This window comes from Triplophysa dalaica, chromosome 17 (assembly GCF_015846415.1).
Source record: "Triplophysa dalaica isolate WHDGS20190420 chromosome 17, ASM1584641v1, whole genome shotgun sequence".
Taxonomy (NCBI): Eukaryota; Metazoa; Chordata; class Actinopteri; order Cypriniformes; family Nemacheilidae; genus Triplophysa; species Triplophysa dalaica.
In genome coordinates this window covers 6,565,302-6,586,274 of record NC_079558.1, presented here as the reverse complement: position 1 = coordinate 6,586,274, position 20,973 = coordinate 6,565,302, and the positions used below count along the sequence as shown (strand labels likewise).

General features: G+C 38.5%; 1 protein-coding gene across 1 annotated transcript in view; it reads right to left on the bottom strand.

The window, feature by feature from the left end:
- The window catches only part of zeb1b (zinc finger E-box binding homeobox 1b), a 50,869-nt gene that overhangs the window by 9,458 nt on the left and 20,438 nt on the right, over positions 1–20,973 (bottom strand). The window contains exon 2 of the mRNA XM_056771531.1: positions 5,819–5,986. Coding sequence (XP_056627509.1) covers positions 5,819–5,986 — 168 coding nt within the window. The remainder of the gene's footprint in view (positions 1–5,818; positions 5,987–20,973) is intronic.

The window sequence follows — 20,973 nt, the reverse complement described above, 5'->3', positions numbered from 1 at the left end:
GCAATGTACTCTCATTGTTGTGCGCTCGCAAACGAAAGATTGGCTTAAATGAACGCATGGAGGCTTTGGGATAAACCGAGCCCTCAGGCGGCATGTTGTTCTGTGCCTTAGCTATGCGCTCTCTCATGCGTATGCTGAAAATGAGTCCGCAATGTCAGCAATTACAACTAATGGCATTCGTGAGTGAGTCAAAACAACGTTCGGAAACACCTGAGGACATTTGCGCATTTGTGTGTCGGAACGTTTTAAAAGATGCTGCAATATGTGAGGGCGAAAAACAAAACGAAGACAGTTTTGTTTATGTTAGTCTTTCGCTGTTGTTTTTTTCGCTGTAGTCCTGTCAGCCGCGATGTCTCTTTAAGGTACGTTGATTCGGAGTGACAGTGTTTATTTGGGTGACAAGTAGGATTTTCTAACGGCAGTATAGAACCTTTAGTTCTATACGGAGCACCACAGATATCTCATCATTTAAGAAGACACTAGAACATAAGAGTAATAGAGGATTATGCTAATTTTATAGGAACATTTGCATAATCATTTTAACAACATTCTCAGCACTTGCAGAGAAATAACCAGAAAAATGGTTAAACTGATAAGTACCATTGAAATAAAGTGCATCGTCTTTTTTCAGAGCTCATTATTAAGGATTTTTTTATTTCTGAACCAGTGACTTTACTTTACTATGACTGACATATTGACACAAAACATCAAAGAAAACCAAATGCAAACGTATTCATGGTTAGAAAAACATGTCCGTTACTGTCAAAAGTTTAAGAAGACTTAAGTGAAATGTTTCTCATTGTATTAAGGTTTTGTCTAGAAGTGTGCGCTTAAATGTCGGTATTTAGTTTTGTTTACAAAAATATATAAATGTGAATCTTTTGACCGGTATATGAATGTACAAAGAGCGAGTGACAGTTCTGTCCAGTTCCCTCACATAGGCCCTGGTTCATCGTTTCATACCTCGAACCCTGTCTGATAAATTCAATCACACAGTTTTCAGTAAATCCCTCACAAAACTGCTCTAGAGGTTTAAATTGTGCTAAAACCAGGTTGTAAAACGTCCCGCTAGACTACCAGAGCTCCAGGCTTTGACATGTACGATCCAGCCACTACAGCAGACTTGTTGTCATGACATCACAACACAACCTCAACCGTGACCAACTTGCTTTCCAACTGGGCCAGAGACGTGAACATGGCAAGTCGTTTGAGGAACAAAACACTGTCTCTGCACTGATCCTTCACACTATGCCCTCCTCAGCTCTACTTCCAAGAAATTCTTGCAATCTAGACTCAACGCTTTATTGTGCCACATTATTAAGGTCCTGTGACATGTTGTTTTGATTGATAATATCCCCTCAGGTCTTACAATAAACTGTTGATAGAGACAGACAGTGATTATCTTGTGATTGTACAACACGCTAAAAGCTTCTTTGAAGCGAAAGGAATTAGATAGGAGTGGTTAGTATACAAAGCTTGATTCACTACATCATGTATACATGCACATATGACAGATTATATATGAACTCTCGACCTTCCCTTGACACAGATTTACAGGAAAGGGCAGATTAAGTGTGCATGTGTAATGTGATGGCTTAGTTTGGTTTGAGATGACTGCAGTTACTCTATATGCTCAAAATATAGAAGCAAAATATCAGTCAACACTTAAAGGTAAATTTCACCTTAAATGAAAAATCTGTTGTTCTGATGAACACAGAATGTTCCAGTTCTGAGCCACCGTTGACTACCATAGCAGGAAAAATTGCTTTATGATTTTTTTTGATCTGGAGAAATCAAAAGGAGATATTTTGAAGAATGTAGGAAATCAATCAGTTCTGGTGCACTTTTGACTACCATTCCAATTTGTCCTACTATGGAAGTCAATGGTGGCAATAAACTGTTTGGTTACAAGCATTCCTCCAAATATCTTTCTCTGTGAACAAAGAAATCTATACAAATTTGGAACAAATTTTGGGTGAGAAAATGATGACAAAATCTTTCTTTTTGGTGAACTGCTCCTTCAAAGAGAAAAAGGTCTGGCTAACTACGACAACAGTACAGTATGTTCTCACCGCAGCATAAAGTGGCCCAAATGTGATTTTCTGCTCCAACGAGACTATTTTGTAAGGTTGTTTACACAATCTTTAAATGTGGCTCATATCACATCAAACATGCTCTCAAACAAACCATTAAGACATAAAATGCTGGCACGTCTATAAAACACGCATAGCGTGTCCATCAAAAGTAAACAAATACATTCAGGTTACAAATCTGATGCTCATTTGCATAATAAATCATTTTGAAAAATATAAGGGAATTCTATGAAATTGAGTCAAAAATAGCCTATTGTTTTTATTTGTAATTTATAGACACATGACCCCTGTATCCTCATATTTGGCTCCTGACTCATACTTCATAAATCTCACATTAGCTCACCAACCTGCACTACATTTCCCAGAATTCAACAGCTTCACTTCTCCTGATTAAAGTTCTGGTGGGATTTCCATTATGAGTCAGGCACTTACACCACGTTCCCCCTTGACCAATTACTTCATCTCCATATGCTCATGCACTTTAAAACCTAAAATTCAAATATAGCATGTAATCCAGCCCAACAGTAAAAATGAGGTAAGCCTTCCACCATGTTCCTTGTTCCATTATGCTAGGTGCCTATGTTCGCCGCATTACGTAAATAGCTGCCTCTGATGCCTGTTCAAGAAACGTTTGGTTAAATTACAGGGGAATAGAACGGCGTATCGAATTGGAAACACTGCATCACCCTCCTTGCCTCGGTAATCATGTATTAGTTTATGGTTTTTACCCTATTTTAAAGACTGAGATAGAAGCGTTTTCTTAGAGAATATGAGAACTGACAGTGTGTGCGAAGGCAGTCGATCGCGAGGAATGAAATGCAGAAAAAAAGCAGTTGAGCGAGAGAGCGGATGGAAAGTAAAAGCGGAGGTTAAGGTACAAGAAATATAGACAGCGAGACCGCAGAAAGTCAGCCACAAAGTGTCAGGTACTCCAAAACAGAGATGCCTGCCAAGATAAAAAGAGAGAAAAAAGTCAAAGAGAATATTATCAAGGGTGTGAGGCTGAACTGATTGTGCTGAACCGCTACACCTAGTGACTGCTTTACAACTCTGAGCGCAACGAATGATGGGTTACTTTGGCTGAGAAGTGTATATAACTCAAACGTGACATTGGAGAATGGAGAACAATGTGCATTACATCTGGACAGACCAATTTCTCTATGTGACATGCCTCCTAATGGCTCGTATATCTGGTTCTCTAGACCTGAGCCTTGGGCAATCGACACCAAGAAAGCAACTAAGAGAAAGAAGATCACTGGAAGGAAAGAGAGAAAATCTTTACAAACATAGAAGGTGCAACAGGTGCTTAGATTGTATGGTGCTAAAAGAGAGACGACACAAAGAATTCTGGGAAAACATCAGAAAGAAACAACAGGCGGACAAATAAAGATCGCAAAGACTTGAAGGTGGTATGGGAGAAAGAAAGAATTGCTCTACATAGAGTGAGGCAGAGCGTGTGTGTCCCTCTCTCTCTTAACTCGGGTTGCTGTGAAGTGTTTAATGTTTGGAGATGTCTGCCAAAAACAATGACTTTCTTCTTCTGAACTTTAATTCTCCAAAGAACTGACAGAGCATCGGTGAGAGAGGTCTGAATGAACGCTTGCAGAAATGAAAATGAAAGAAGTCTTAGAATTTCAGGGGCGAACTTGGAAATACAGCACAACAAATCTTCTAAATAAAAAACTGGGGCTGCTGTGCAAGCAGTTGGCGTGGTTATAGCGGTGCTATTTTACCTGCCATGATGTCTGCGTCCCGCAACACTAACTTTAATGCACAATAGCGTTTCGGCAGCTAACACACAACAGACACTGCGATCGCCTATTCTTCCATAAACAAGCCCCATACTGCGGGCAATACATATTAGCTGGGAACACAGCAGAAATGCTACCATTGCAAACAAAAGACCCCTGTTGTATCCTTGTCACTCTCTATCAAAGCATTTATAACACAGATAGATTTATTTACAATCACAAGTAAATTTAGGTTTGCTTTTCCTTACAGGAACTGTTCACCTAAAAATGTACTCACCATCATTGTTCCAAATCTGTATAAACATATACATGTCTTAGTTCTGATGAACACAGAGAACGATGTTTGAAACAATCCTTGAATCCTTAAGTTCTTGGCCGCCATTGCCTGCCATAGTAGGAATAATAACATTTCCAGTCAAAAGTGTTCCAGAACTGTTTGCTTTCCTACATTCTTTAAAATATCTTCTTCTGTGTTCAACAGAACAAAGACATTTTTAAAGACGTGTTTCCTACTATGGAGAAATTTGGAACAACTTGAGGGTGAGTATTAATGACAGATTGTTCATTTTTGGGTGAACTGCTCTTTTAAAGAGTGTCTGTGTTTAGCTAATGCATATAACGCTAACGTTAACATGTACTGTTATTTCTGGGGTATTACAGTTTGTTTATCTAGCTATGAACTCGGCTACTTTAAGTGTTCAATCTAATATCGTCTATCTATTATCTACTATCGTCTTCAGATATATCTTCGTCAGACTCCGGCTAAAACTGGTAAGGTAAAATCCCCACCATTTCTATCTATACACTATCTATCTATATCTCTATGTAAATAACATCCAACCACCTGTAAACCGTAATCCAGTAATGATGATAGGCATTCCGCTTGAGGCCCATGTTGAACGCGTTTGACCAATCACAACAGACTACACCATCTGACCATCCACATGACACTAGGCTAGCGGATAGGAGGGGATTAGACGAATGAATCGCTGAACGAATCATTTGAGAGTCAGTCAAGAAGTATGGCAAGAATAACTGCCTATTATTATTATGACATAGAAGGTGTTAAAACCCTATTATGTATATAACCATGTTGTTGGACACTCCATACACCAAAGTAGGACCTTAAAAACACATTGTTACTTAAATACCGAATGATCCACAGACTCTATATCTAGGCCTGATAACTAAAGATTGTATTGGAGTGGAAGACATTTACCTATTCAAAGTGATGCTAATAACCAGTAAGAAAGTTATAACGAGGAATTGGTTGAAAAGTGAGCCTGTGAAACTGGACCAATGGAAGAATATCATGGAGGAAATCTTCACAATGGAAAAAATGACTTATGACCTGAGACTGAAAGCACATGAATGTAAACTACGATGGTGGAAATGGTCTTATTATGTAACGCACTCAAATGTATAAAACAAATGGAAGACTTATAATATGTAGCACCCTACCTGCTGTTATTCTGTTCTTTGTGAAATTGTAAAATAAAAATGCATAAATAAAAAGTTAAAAAAAAAAAAAAAAAAACATTGTTACTTACTCTTTAAGGGAATACGTCAGCTGGTAGGACAGCGAAAGTTTTTTTTAATGATGGTTTCAATTTTAGTGTCTCAATCAATCTTACAAAGAGACATTTTGCATTAATAAACCATGAACCCTGGAATTGTGATAAAGACCAATTCAGTATGCAAATCAGACACTACAATTATACATAATCACAGGCAATTGGCATGCCAAACACATCCAAAAGATCAATCAAAGGGGAAGTGTGTGATATTTGCGGTGTTAAAATACGTTCTTCTATCCCTGCTAAATAGGAAACATTTACAGATCGTATGATAAACCAGAACAGTCCATCATAGCAATATTGTGGGAGTCGTGATTATGTTTGCATTGCAGTATCCAATTCGTATTCGCAACATTTCAATGTTACAATTCAATGACATCAATAGGGCCGGGCTTACAATCATCCCATCTGCCGTCCTGGTCGGCCGTCCCATTATGGTCGTCGTCTGGGGCCACGCTGTCACAGTCAGCCCCGTCCAATAGACTGCCTTCCTCCTCTACAATGTGAAGCTTGTCCTCATCGTCCGAGTCCGACTGGCCCTCCAGCACATGACTGTAGTTACTCACTGCATAAAGACATAAACAACACAAGATTTAGAGAGAATGCCAGGATACTTAGTCTAGCAAGAGGAGTGGTAGAAACAATATATTGGTATACATAGCAGTAGAAGATTAGGGCGCAAATGAGCAATTGAGAATATGCTCAGATCAAAACTGAAACCGACAGTTGATGTGCGAGAGATGACTGAAGGGAGATAGCAGAGAGATACTTGTATACGTTTATTTTATTTTTATCTTAATCTGCATTTGTGCAGAATGTTTATATTTAATTTTCCTGTGCTTTGGCAATGTGAAATTTGTTTTATCATGCCAATAAACCTTCTTTCAATCTTGATAGAGAAATGAAGGCTACGTCAGGGAACAATTCAATTAAATCCCAAATAACACAGGAGCCGTTCCTGTGTCCTTTAAGTGAGCAAATGAAACAAGACAAAGAATCACTGAGGATTGAATCAATAAATCACAACAACTGTGCTAAAACCATTCATGGCCAAATGGTCCAACGTGGGCGGCGTGAGACTGTAAGTGCATCTGGGAATTAACAATCAAAGTACTGTAACAGTAAGGTCATTTACAGTACAGTACAGTACAATAATGGATATATTGTACTTCTATTCAGTCACTCTTTTAAAGCTGAGAGGTCATTTAACATCAATTCCCAAAATAATGATTGTGTTGAAACAGATTTCATGAACACCCATCCACAGGTCAAAAATGGTCAGTGCTGATGCATCAGGATAATAGGTACACTCATGTACCTTAACACACCCATGTATCTGACAAATAAAAAATTACACACTACACCTTAAACACCTATTTACTTTTTTGACAAAAGAGGAGTGACTGGGTGACCTCCTTTTCTGCAGCATAGAGAAAGAAAGAGATAAAGCTAAAACATCATTGATTTTCTGTAACCGGCCAGACGGCCTTAATTAGTAATGTGTGTGTGTTTGTGAGAGAGAGAGAGAGAGAGAGAGGGAGAGAGAGAGAGAGAGAGAGAGAGAGGGAGGGGAGGTGTGTGTGTTTGCATGCGAGACTAAGTGTGATTTGACATTCTATTAAAACAGGGGATGACAGAGGGGTAAGCTCACCTAACAAGTTCTCATTTGTTAGGGGTAAGTGCTGGCAGAACAAGCCCTCTAATGGAGCGTGTATAAATCAAGATGAGGTTGAATGCTCAGATTTATAAATTCAGCTAAAAGACAGAACTGAGACCTGCCACAGGGAACAATGTCCATCACTTTTTAAACAACTTGCTAAATTATAAATACCTCGTCGTTGAAAGTAAATAAAACAAGGGTACTTGAGATGGACGGTCATTGTTAGAACCTACAGCATATTTCTTGTTGTAGATATAATAAACTACAGTTTGATTAGCAAACAGTAAATAACCAAAACCATGTGCTCAAGAATAACAACAAATACTGTACCATCAACAGTATTTTTTTGAAAATTTTATCGCTTAAGCTGTTTAAACAAAAATGAGGAATGAAGGGTCTGGACAGTTCTGTGCCACAAGCAACTAGTTGGATTATCGTATATGCTGCTGCGAGTGACACAATGAGCTGTGATGCTTGTCAGAGGAATACTTTATTAAAATGTACATTATGCAAGAAAGTGTCAGTGTGCGTCATTGTAATAGACGGCAATCAAGATGTTTGTAAAGCAGGTGTATACGTTTTTTGCAGGGAGGGGAATGAAAGGTGTGCCAAGAGCCCTCCACTCTTTCTTCTCTCTCTCTCTCTCTCTCTCTCCATTTCTCTCGTGTGCTCGCTCTCCGTCATTCTTCTTTTCCACTCATCTAAGTACCTCTCTCCGGCCAAATCAATTTTCCTCTGAGAGGAGCAAAGTCAGCAGAGGGGTTGGCCATACACACACACACTCCATATCTCTTGTGCTGGCCTTATCTGGCACATTTACATTCAGCTGATTTTGTGCTTTTTGTAGCACTCTTTAACCAACACTCTCTCTCAATCTTCTTTTATTTCTCTGGCCTGTGCTTTTATTCTGCACCTGCTCTGAGCATGTAAATACATAAACCTTTTCTTTCTCTCCATCTCTCAATCTTTGGTTTTCAGATCATGGAGGGCTGCAGTGTTTCTATACGTACAATCTTTTTGAGTCTCCACATGCAGCCAGCTTGAAAAAAATGCTGTCTGTGCCGAAATGAAAAATCATAAAGATAGACTCATCGCTCACTAGCCACGACTCCCGTCAAAGACATCCGAGTGATGTACAGATCACCGTGAGAGTCAATTCGGTGTCCTGTGAAGGCGACGATATGGCATCAATCCCATCAGGCTGTTCAGCCAAGGGAAGCAAACGGTGAGGCTAGTCAGCAGAAGACAGAAGTAAAGGGACAGCGGAGAGTTTGTGAGCTCAGAGCGAGTGATCCATAACAAACAGCCACGAGCCGTGTTCCGGCGTTTCGCATGAGAGATTTCATTACAGCCTTCAGGAGGTACACACAGGAAAAGTGACTAAACAAACGCCTTACAGAGAAAAGTATTGCTCGCATTATGCTAGTGCTGTAATCCAAAACCGTGCGACGGCACGAGTAGAACAAATTGTACAAAACTCACTACATAAAACATGTGGGGGGTCCGTGTAGAAAAAAAACTAAGATTAGCATGAATTATTTACATTTCCCTGCCGAAAAAAGATCTAAAACGAATATAATGAAAACTATATTTTACGTTTTTCTTTTATGTTTCAATCTCATCTGAGAAATAATCACAAAGTGATCGTTTTGCTTAAACGTGCAGGCCACGCACATCACCATGAATATCTCAAGTCAGCATCTGAAACCATTAGCCTAATGAGTCTACATTCCTATTGGTCAATCACTTTTCCAGATTTGCCTCATCTATGGATTTTACAATCAACCCTTACCGAGGAAATATGCTGACTGAGCGAAAAATGGCCTACAATCTGTCGCTACATACCTGTGTGATAAAGCCTGTGTTCTCAGAAATCTACTCATGTAGTTACTGAATAAAGTCAGATGAAATCTCCTCCAATACCCTGTAATGTTCTGTCTTTATGCTTTACAAGATTAAAACAAGATAAGATACTAATCTTGAAATGTAAAACATATGTATTTATCTGTTGGAGTCTTTTTTAAAAGAAGAATTGACAGATCTTGCTAAACATGTTTGGCTTTACGGTGGCCATTTTGGATTTCATTGCTTGTAGTTCCTTGTATCCTTATATTCTAAGATATAAAGTATCATTTGAGGTGCCCCCTAACGCCCTAGGTCATTAGTGGCCATATCTGAAGGTTTACTAACATATGTGTCCAAAAGTAACCCCTCCAATATAGATCTCGACTCACCTGGACAAAGCTCAACTGCTTGTTAGCAGTACATCAAATAGGAGTCTTTAAATAATGGATTGAACTTTCTTCCATCTTGACTGCAGCTGAGATAAAAGAAACACGAGACTCGGAGGCAGACAAGAGGTATTGATTTGTCATTTAGGAAGGTGAGCTGCTGGTTTCCCATGGGCCTTTGCCACCGAGAACATTCTCATCTGCTAATTATATTCTCAATCTGGAGGGAAGTTCATCCAAAAATAAAAAATCACCCTCGTGTCATTCCAAACTGTAATGACTTAATGTTGGAGAACACTTACTGTAAGATTTTTAAAGAACAGTGGTAAACCATGCAACATTGCCCCAATTGGCTTTCATTATATGGACACAAAACCACTGAGATATTTCTCAAGAAAGAAATTCATACAGTGTTTGAACAACATCAGGACAATTAACTGATGACAGAATTCATATTTTTTGGTGAACTATGCTTTTAACATCTCTTGATGGTACAGCATGGTAAAACAAGACCTGTCACTATAACCAATAATTGTTTTTCTCAAATCTACATTTTTTTTCGCTGCATACAACTACAAACAAGGTTTTGAATTCTTTAAATATTTTTTTTCTTATGTGAAGAGCTACTCTGAATCAGTCAGTAGGAATCACATATTGTGAAAAAACATTTTTACAACAAATCTTTCACAAAGGCGTCATTTGTAAAACATGGTTGGCTTTCAGCAGTATATATTAATCATTAACCACTGTGATTTAACAAAATAATCTAATGCATACCCATGCCTCACTCTGGATCATGTTCATGGGATTTATCACCACTGAAGGGATCATGAAAGGGGCATGAGTACTAAATAACTGTGCTCTTTTCCCTTCACATTGACAGAAACATTTACCTCCCAGAGTCATGAGCTGAACCCCACTGGTCCGCGTTTCACTTTCATATGGAAAGGAACTCATTCTACACCTGCAGTTCCTTATACACCAACATATGAAAACACAAAGTGGGTGTTCTCCACCCCAAAAAAGCTTAATAGCTTGTAATTGGGTTTCAATAGCAAGCACAGTTGTCTTTTGGGCTTAAGAACATGTTTTCTATTAAAGCTGTCTTTAAAGAGAGAGAATGGATGTTTGTTTAAGAAGTCTGCTACAGTACGAAAGGATGGTCGGGTTTTTCGTTCGTTTGTTCATCTGAGCTTTTATATCGCTCCTCCAGGCCTGGTGAGAGAAGCTATGCCTGGAATGTCCAATCATAACACTCTCCCTGAGTGGCTCGCCGTAACCACAGATCTCTGTGTCAGCCTTTCTTACCTTCATTACCTTGGACAGCCGTAAACTGCACTGTTGAGTTTCTGCAGCAAAGAGTAATTAATGGTGCTAAGTCAAGCATCACTATTCCTAATACTAGGGTTAGGGATTTCAACCAAATTTCAGGGTGTAACTCTTCCTGCGCCATGAGCGGTACACACACAAATCACGTGTGATATTACTTTTCCAAACAATCAGAATGAAAGGTTTCAGACAGATTATAATTAACATTTTCCAAGTCATAAATGGTATACCAGTCAAATAGACTTGGGTGCGAGGTCTAACTAACACATAGCAACACCCTAGCAACCACTTAGAACTGCATAGCATGTACCAAAAACTTGTAATGTCAAAGTAACTCTTAACACTCATTATGGTAGCACATCATCTCTTCCCTTTTTCAGAAAATGTAAAAAATGATCACAAGCGATTTTTTGATTTAAAGGGACCTCAAAATAAAAACTTCGTCATTTGGTTTAAAACCTGTATCTGACTTGAGAAATATCTCAAATTAAATGATCAATTTTAGGGTGAACTATCTCTTTAAGTACCAACACAGGGGAAGTGATCCTTATGGATAAAAAAGATGAAATCTAACTGCCGTGGCTTTAATAAATCTGCAATGCTTTGCTGTATTTCTAATAGTTGTGAGCATGTATGATAACAGCAATGCTCACATGAACAGCACTGAAGGAATGAAGACACACCCTGCGCTAGAAGTGAGCTATATATACATCAAAGCTATGAAAGACACATTAAACACACACTTTTGCTTTTATCTCAAACTAGATATGTGCACAATCTGAAAAATGATAATATACAACTCTTCTGAATCATACTGTATATGCTGTAATCCTTTATGACAAACTCTTTTTCCTCTAGCAAACACACAGTCACAAGCTTCAAACCACATCCCCACCCAGCATTCTTTTCTCTAGCGCAGACACACTAACCACAACAAGACGGAATCATTAGATCAAACAAAAGCTTGTCATCTGACACATCTGCGCATCTAGAGAGTTTGCAAACTCAGATTTTACATACGTCGCATGCATTTTTTCTGACTTCAGGGCTGCACAGTCTGCTCTGAGCTGTAGGGGGCAACCTGTTCCCAAGGAGACGTCTCCGAGGCAACAGAGGCAGATGGAAAACAGTGTGCCCCAGTTTACAGAGCATTTAACATTCATGTGATGCAAGTCTCTGTTCGTTATGTCAGAAAGAATGGGATGAAAAGTAGTTGAAGTTGAGGAATATACAGATTAATATCATCGCTGTCCTTCTGAAACCTCGGCTGTCCAAATTCGCTGTTTTTCAGGAAAGGAAAAAAACACTGTGCTTTTACATTGATTAATCACAAGCACTTTTTAATACTTTTTTTTTATTACATATTTGCAAAACCCAGTGACAAACATAAATGGTGACTATTACTAATGATTTATGGTAAAAAAATTAAGAACGAAATATGGAGATACAAGGTTTTAGAAGGACAGCAGCGATATAAAAAAATCACAAAGTTTGACCAGTCAGATGAATGAAAAAGCAAAGATTGGATATGATCTTTGTCTGTTCTTCCTAATGAAAAAACTATAAAAAACCAACAGAAAACATTGGTTTCCATTAAAATACCATTATGAACCATTCGCTTTTTCCATATTTAAAACCATTACAAAATTACTTTATGTAGTGTTTCTTGGGGATTAATTGAAAAGGATTAATCTGCCAAAAAACATCCCACCAACAGAATAAATCACGTACAAGTAGACACCATTATCGTATCTATTAAAACCAACACATTTCTCATTTTAACCATTAAATCCATTAACTTATCTTTTATGTTTTGGGCAGGGTTCTATAATTTTTTTCAGCAGTGTTGCAAGACCGCAACATCTCCGAACATGTGTTCTACACAGGACAGAGCCCTAAACAACCGACTCACAACTTTAAAAGAAACTGCATTCTTCTCAATCCCCTGTCTCGTTCCCTTTGTGCTCACACGTTTCCTCCACTTCCTGTCCTTTGGGAATCAGCACACAAGCTTGTGTCATAGATGGCAGCGGTGAAACACATCTTCACAAGTGCATCATTATCCGGCCAATGCTAAGATGTTGATTAGTCGCAGCAGGTTGCCCTCTTCGATTGACACACTTTGAGTGCACACACATTGCTAATGCTAATATTATTATGCGGTAAAAAATTCATAGTTTGGATTACATCCATTTGTGCAAGAAAGTGTGATGCATGCCTGTGATGAGCAAGGCTGACTTTGAGAGCTCACATCTGACCATGCATGATGCATGCCTGGCCTTCATGTAAGTGTGTGTGTGGGTCTGCACGTGTGTGCGAGTATTTTGAGCTAATCTTGCTCGGCTCAACTGGGTTCTTCTAAATAAGGTCAGAGAGCGCGATCATACCTGCACCACGATAACAAAGCAAGCGGCCTCATCTGTGCTGCCAAGGCGTCAGCGCTTACTTTAGTCTGTTTACGTTTGAGGTGAGACTCACCCCATTCACGGGCATGTTACAGTCTCCGGGACGCACACAGGATGTGCATGAATTTAAAGTTTGCGGTTTAATCCAGACCTTTAAAAATTAAGAAACTGTGCGGTTTTGATGTTACGGCAGTGCACTACCTGTCAGTGAAAGTAAAGCCGGAATGTTGCGACACTCGTGCATTATCAGCGGCTGTTTTCTGTCTACGCCGTCCTAGACTTTGTGACTGCATGTGTGTTATGGAGGAAACATCTGTTGTGTCGAGCCTGCTGGGTAGTCAGTCATGTACCTGTTGATATAGCTCACTAACCTGGACCTTCCCTTGTACAGTTTCACTACCTTTCTCTCTCATTCTTTCATTCTCTCACTCTTTTCTCTCTCACCTCCCACTCATCCCTCCATCTGAACTGTCACAATCTGTAAATCTGATCCACACTTGGCTTCAAAAGCAGATAAAGGAGTGACTCAGTGTCCGCGCGCTGAATTTAGGCTCTTACTTAACACACTTTGTTTAGGATGGGAAAGTCCCGTCGTCGTGGTAACACCAACAAAATTAACACAGACAATATAAAAAGCACAAAACTGTTGTTTGAGAATATACAGATGTGACCACACACCCGTGTCAACCGAAAATGGGGATTTCTTTAGTTTGTATGCATAAGTGTATAATTAATTTAATGTATAACATTTTACTCGTATCTATTTTTTTCCTCAACTGGTCTGTTGAATTGACAATAGAAGCATTAGAACTTTATCCATTCTTCACTTCATTTTATTTTTTAAAGCATTGCAATGTTTTAATGAAAAGTTTTAAAAAATGGTTACTAAACAGGTATCTAGACTTTCAAGAATAAGGACCGACTAATGCTTGAGGTCTTTGCACGATGCAAGTACTGTCTGAAATGTTCGTAATTTAAGGCAAATGAAGGTGACGAAATTTGTCGCCAACGTAAAGGCTATCCTATTGGTTGAAAACGAAAAATGCAGCCATCTTCGCAGGAAATGAAGCTTACGGTGTTAGTTCTAGCAGGCCACGTCAGTCAAGCTCTCTTATCCGCAGGTCAACCAATGGGAAAGCCTCACGTAATAGATCGGTGGATTTCAATCTTCCATTTTGGCATGCATGGCCACATCAGCACGTTGTTTCGTAACCCACCTCCACCCCCAACTCCTTGCTTTTTTGAGTGTATTCATTTCTTTACCCTGGATTTGTAATTGTTCCTATTTTCATTTACGTTACAGTTTTTTATGTACGAGTCTCTGTGTATGTAACCTAGTAATTTTTCCAGGTTCGGGGGGGAATTTAACGCTGCGCTCCTTGCTCTGTCCAGTTTAGTTGACGGGATGAGCGCGGAGTTTGCCCAAGACGGATCCATTCCAATTGCTATTGAGTAAATCTTGCATCAATGTTTTTTTTTATGCCATCGCTATTGTTTATTATTTTTTAGTCGCTTTTATTCAAAGCGATTGGAAAAACATAAGGACAACAAAAAGCATAAGTGCAATAAAAAGCAAACTGGTCTCATGTAGCCTACCACAGTATACATAGCTAAGTTTTTTATGGAACTTCAAAAAATCAACACCCGTAACTTCCCATTCTACCGCTTGGAAGTAAAAGGATATGTGGTAATATAACTTCATCCAGACAAAAAACATATTCAGTTAGGAAACCTTTAGGGCGAGTAAAACATGGGTACATTTTTATTTGCTTGTGAAATATCCCTTTAACAAGATACATTTTTACCTAATGACCCGTTGTGACAGTATCAATATTAATGTTATTTATTTGATGTTTACGACAACAAAAAGTGCTTTTAACAAGTCACATCAATATTAAACTTGCTATCAGTACTTTTTGCAAATTTCCAGCACCTTGTTAAAAAACAGGATAATACTGATAACCGTGATAATTTTGTTCACTATAAACGCAATGTGAAATTTTCATACCATCACATCTCCTGAAATATATTTTGTGTTCTACAGAAGAATGAAAGTCATGCAGGTCGGGAATGACAAGAGGGTGAGTAAATGATGCTAGAATTTTTGGGTGAACTTAAACTAAAACTTGTCAAAAAACACCCAGGACCAGGCGATAGTTCAATGACAAATCTATGGACTCCATGAAAGAACAACATCCAAGTGATGATTATTCTCCTCTTGGTACAGCTTGCCTATGCTGCGGTTTTTCCAGACATGTAATATTCTCATCTCACTTTCTCACACACATAAACGCTGTCCAAAAGTTTTAATCTACAAAATGATCAATAAAAGAAGGAGTAAATGTGCCAGTGAAGTCTAGACGAAACATTGAACAGTCTGTTCGACTGACCAGCTCACCCAAACCACACACTCAAACAAATTCACATTTATTTATAGGCTACACACACACGATTAAATCGACATGAACAGCGCACAGTCTGAAGTACGATTCAGACCTGATTAGTCAATTAAAGAGCATCCGAGTGCATTGTGTGTGTGTGTGTAGTAAATATTTTTTCTTAATAGAATAAAACATTACTGTAAACTTGTGTCCATAATATACAACAATAGTTAATAGAAGACGCTTAAGGCCTTGATATATTGTGAGTTAAGGCTAAAGGAGCTAAGTACATTGTGCTTCTCATTTAAAAATAAAACTTCCCCTACTTATATAAATCTAAATAAAAAATTAGAGATGACAAAAACTGCTTAAACTATTGGTTAAGCTTTAAAACACATACAGTACATAATATCATCTATGGTTAGTCACCAAGTTTCACGGAGGAAATAGTAGCGAAAAACATAGTTTTTCTCAGTTGTCTAATTTAAAAAAAAATGTAAATACATCTCTATCATAAACAGCAATGCAATGCATCAAGACAGCATGCTGAATCAGGTTGTTGAAACAGTTCTGCAAAAATCTTTCAAATTTAAGACACGACTTCAGTTTTAAAAGTGGGTACATCACACCCTGTGACGCCCAAGCTGAACACCTTAAACCGGATTAAACCGGTCTGTAGTCCACACCAAAAGGAGGCCCACTCGCAGTCTCAGCTGTTGGGTTGTGGGAACAGGTGAAGTGTGCAGCAAAGGATGTCTATTCTTGGGGGATGGGAAAACAGTCAAGCTGTCCCTCCCTTTCCAACCTAAAATATTCCAAATAACATCATTCAACGGTGTCGGACTGTGGTTGCATACAGCGCTGAAAAATCTCTTAATGGCTTGAAAAGACAAAGCAGCGCTGTCAAAGTCCATATTCATCTGGATAGAGAGCTCGCTGGAGGCAGATCCTGTCACACACGGTCACAGGAAGACTTAGAGAGAGGCTGCTCAGATTCTTGTATTTAAAGGTCAGGTCTCATAAAGCTGATCATTCAGACAGCCTGACACTTACAGAGGTGAAGAGATGCCACAGGCATACACACATACACACACATACATTCACAAACTGCTACTAGAGGCAGAGATGAGTCAACAAAAAAAATTCAGAAACTCCCACGTCATGCTCAGAAACAGCAGAGATCTGCACATTTCACTCTCTGTTTGTTTCACGGGTCCGTGTGACTCAAAGTCATCAAATATATAATTTTTTTAAAGATCAACACTCAAAATGGGTTTCCAATGACTAATATTGATATAGAGAACAGGGTGGTTAATTTCCAATATATTATCTATAAGACATACACAATATTTACTCAAAACTTCACAAAGAATTTATAAGACATTGCCAAAGCTGCTGGTAGATTTTGAAAGTGACACTCTTAAAAAAATGTTACAAAATGGAACATGGCGAATATATCGGTCTCTGTCATCAACATCAGAACAATATTGACGCCGCAGACCTCCTGTTGCGTTTGCAGGCATATAACTAAATAACATTTAACTAAAGGGGTCATATGGCGTGAATACCTGTTTTTCTGTGTCTTTGGCATGTTATAAGTTGTTCTTGCATGTATTAGACATGTAAAATTGCAAAAATTAAAGTGTCAGAACCGAAGATACATTCAATCTAAAAGCGAATGCTGACCTGTCTGAAACGCCTCTTGTAACCACACCCCCACAAATCTATGTCAGTTCATGGTATGGTTTGACTAAGACCGCCGAAATGTACACTCGGCATTTGGGCGTTTTCCTTTCAGTACAATTGCTTTAAAACCTGATGTTCCAAATATGGTAAGAGGCGTTACATTTCCGTCACACGCTTGCAGTATTCGACCAATCACTACGAATTGGTTAACTGGCTAATCATAGCACACCTCGCTTTTCAGAGCGATGAGCTTTTTAAAAAATCTGCGCGTTTCAGAGAGGCGGGGCAAAGCGAAGATACAAACATGCACGGTATGTGGAAAATAGATACTTAAATTGTGTAACACATTGCATTACATCTAAAACAAATGATAATGTTCGATTTAGCCATGCCGTACGACTCCGTTAAAACTTTGCTTTCGAGTTAATGCATTTAAAATGTCTGTCAAAACTTCAACCTCATACTTCCTGCCATGTTTAATCCACTAAGAATGTTGGAAAACAAATGTCACAACTTCTGCTGTGTTGGGCACAGGGTTGTGGGCAATAGTGGCCACATTGGTGCAAGCAGAGATGCACATATCTACAAAAAACATTTTAAATAGTACACCATCTGTGACATGATCATTTTTAACATTCAGTACGATTTAGGATCTATTCTAATCTTAAATACTAGCTATTGGGTATGTACAGTATACACGTTGAATATACAGTAGCATTTAAGTAATTTTCATAATTTTAAATATTTTTTAAAACGTAATCTCAAAGATCTTTTTCAGCTCTGAGATGGTCAACTGAGTGCCAGCAGGGTGTGTCATGTTCCTGGGCAGTGAGTTGGGCTTGAGCCCCCCATCTCCTGGAGCTCACTGATCCATCCAATGCTGCTCCATTACACACTACTAAATGGACAAGACAGCAATCACTTACACAATCACAAGCAGCCGAGCTATATCTAACCTAACCAGCCATGAGAGAGTGTGAGTGTACAGTATGTTTGTGTTGAGAAGCACAGGGAGACAGAGAGAATAAAGTGATTGAATGTCGGTGAAGTCACTAATTACAAGAAGTGACAAGCATCAGTTGGTCTGTTTTTGCTTTGATCGCTGATCACTAGATTGAATGTCGTTCCTGCAAAACACGCGCACACAGAAATTGTGTATCTATTTAGCACTAGTTAGTCAACCTTTCCATAATGTTTTGTATTAAAACCGCATATTTAATGAGGACAATATAGATCTGTAGGGCGGGGCTTGATTTTTTCCATCAGGATTTGACTGGGTGATTACAATGAGTGGCTGTTTGATATCACAACAGAGCTTGGTGGAGGCAAAAATTGCTTGATGATCATCCACAAGAAGCGTTGTTTCACGCACAAACATTTTAGGACTAATGTACATTGACAAATTATGCAAATGAACACAAGGAAAGTAAAAAGGATTTTCATTTCATCTTGGCTGACCTGACAGATATATGATGTCACGGGGGACAAACATATTGGCAAACTGATGCTTCCCTTTTGTCTGTGACTCGTGTGCGTGTCAGAGCGAAAGATGTACACTGATAGCTCACTGACAGAAATCAATGTGCACACTGACAAACCACTCAATGCAAAACAACACAGATCTCTAATTTCATCTCACCTTTACTAATGGGATCTCTGACCTATACAATTACACACACACAAACACAATGCAGCAAAACTTCGGTTCGCTTTAACACCAGACCGAGTGTAAATGTTGTCCCATCGCATAATAAGAGCGTTTTAAGTACTATTTCTATTGAACTGTACACATTGACCTAATTCCATTAGTCAATGCAACCCTGAACGCAACCCTTCCTGTGATAGTTCCTAACACACAACTCTCTTTTAAGACAGCACACTTTAAAGCAAGGTGAACATTGGTGCTTGTGTGTATTTGTTTTATACACTTTGAAGATCCCTTGACTTCAGGAAACTCACTTATGGTTCTTTTAATAAACACAATAGGAGGGTGTGACGCAATGCATTGCAGAAGTGTGCGTGTTTTGTGATTGATGGATGGATTGTCCCTGATTCCCCCCTTAAGTGCAAAGGGGAAAAGCTAAAGAAAATAGGAAAGGAGAGGACTGAAAGACTTTGATGCAGACCCAGATGCAAACAAAAGAAACACGTCTGTTAATTCTCAACATCTTAAAATGTGATGCAGCGTTCTACTTTTATTTAGTATACTTAGACAGTACAATATAATGGTGTTTACATCATAATGGAATTATTGTCATTTACTATTTTAGTTTTTTAGAAGTGTAAGAAAGTGTGAGGCCAGGGTGCTGATCTCTGAACAGATTAGTATACCTTATGTAAACATGAGTGCAGCAAAAATCTATTAACGATTACAACAACCTGATTTCGAAAAAAACACAACAAGGTTCTTGGAAATGTTGCAGAGTTTGCTTTTTAATTATTTGATCAAAATGATAAGGAAACGGAAAGCTTGCAAATATGCAGATGAGTGGCGCCATGTTGTGGGCTTGTTATTTGTCTGGAACGTGAAGCTCGTTCTCATTGGGCTAATGGCATTTGATTTTTGTAGCTAGGCAACACTCCCATGCGTGACATTTACCTGCCAGACCAAATAACCAAATACAAAACATTCACATAAACATGCGCGCATTAACACATGCAGATGTGCATAAAAGCAAGAGCACACTTAGAAAAGAAAGCAGAATAGGCTTTGTTTATCCAAACATGCAGTCTGGATTCTAAATTTCACACAATTTGTCAAACAATTCACAAAGGAAAGTATAAAGACCTTCATCACCGTAAAACACAACACAGATTATCTATTTTATTTTTTACACGATTCGCAAATTCTCAAAACATGGTCTGAATCGCAAACGATCGCATTTGGTAATGTTCTTTTTCTCTTTAAAAACACCACAATTAATGGAAAATAATATCAAAACACGGGTCTCTAAACAATCTCTTAATCCGAGTAAAACAAACAGCACGACGGATAAACAAAACAGATTAGAGATTACAATCATCTGATTGCATCTCCACATGCACACAGTTGCAAACAGACACAGAAAAAACAAAAACACACCTGTGGGTTTACAGAAACAATCAGGCACAGCAGATCATCAGTATAATGACTATTACTTTAAAACACCATCCCTGTGCTATAAGCCTACATTATTAGCATATGCTGATAGCCATACTGTGTGTGTGTGTGTGTGTGTGTGTGTAGAACGAGAGAGTGAGAGAGTCAGAAAGAGTGAGAGAGAGAGACTGAGAGATCTTAACAACATGGTTTAACTGCTCTGCTGCACAAGGCTTGTCCCCCACCCCGTCCGTTAACCCTTAATTTTCTCTTTAACCCCAAAGTTGACAGAATTAGGCCAGATGTTTAGTCAAGAGAGCTTTTCCCTCTGATTCTAGCTTATCCACACATTTACAGTGACTCTCAAAATATTTCAGTACTTATGCTGCTTTTTAAAATGTCATAAAAATAATTTGTTATGGCATTGTTGTTGCAGATGATGCCTTGTTTATTATTTAGTTTTGCGATGCAATACAATTTTTATATTTTCAAAGTTGTCTAAATAGTTTGTGCCAACGTACAGACTCAAACATGTAAACACACAAACCAACAGAAGTTTGGACTGAAACAGTCTGAAAATCATCTACTTGACAGATGTATGTACTTTAATTGACTTATTTATTCACTTTCCGCCATCAGGGGATGTGTTACACTAGACTTTCTGCTTTGATGTATCTTTTCCTGTACCTTTTTAAATAATATTTTCCTAACCCTTTCTCTATCTTTAACAAGATATTTTCCTTATTGAAAAAGAAATCAAACGGAAACAGAACAAATGGAA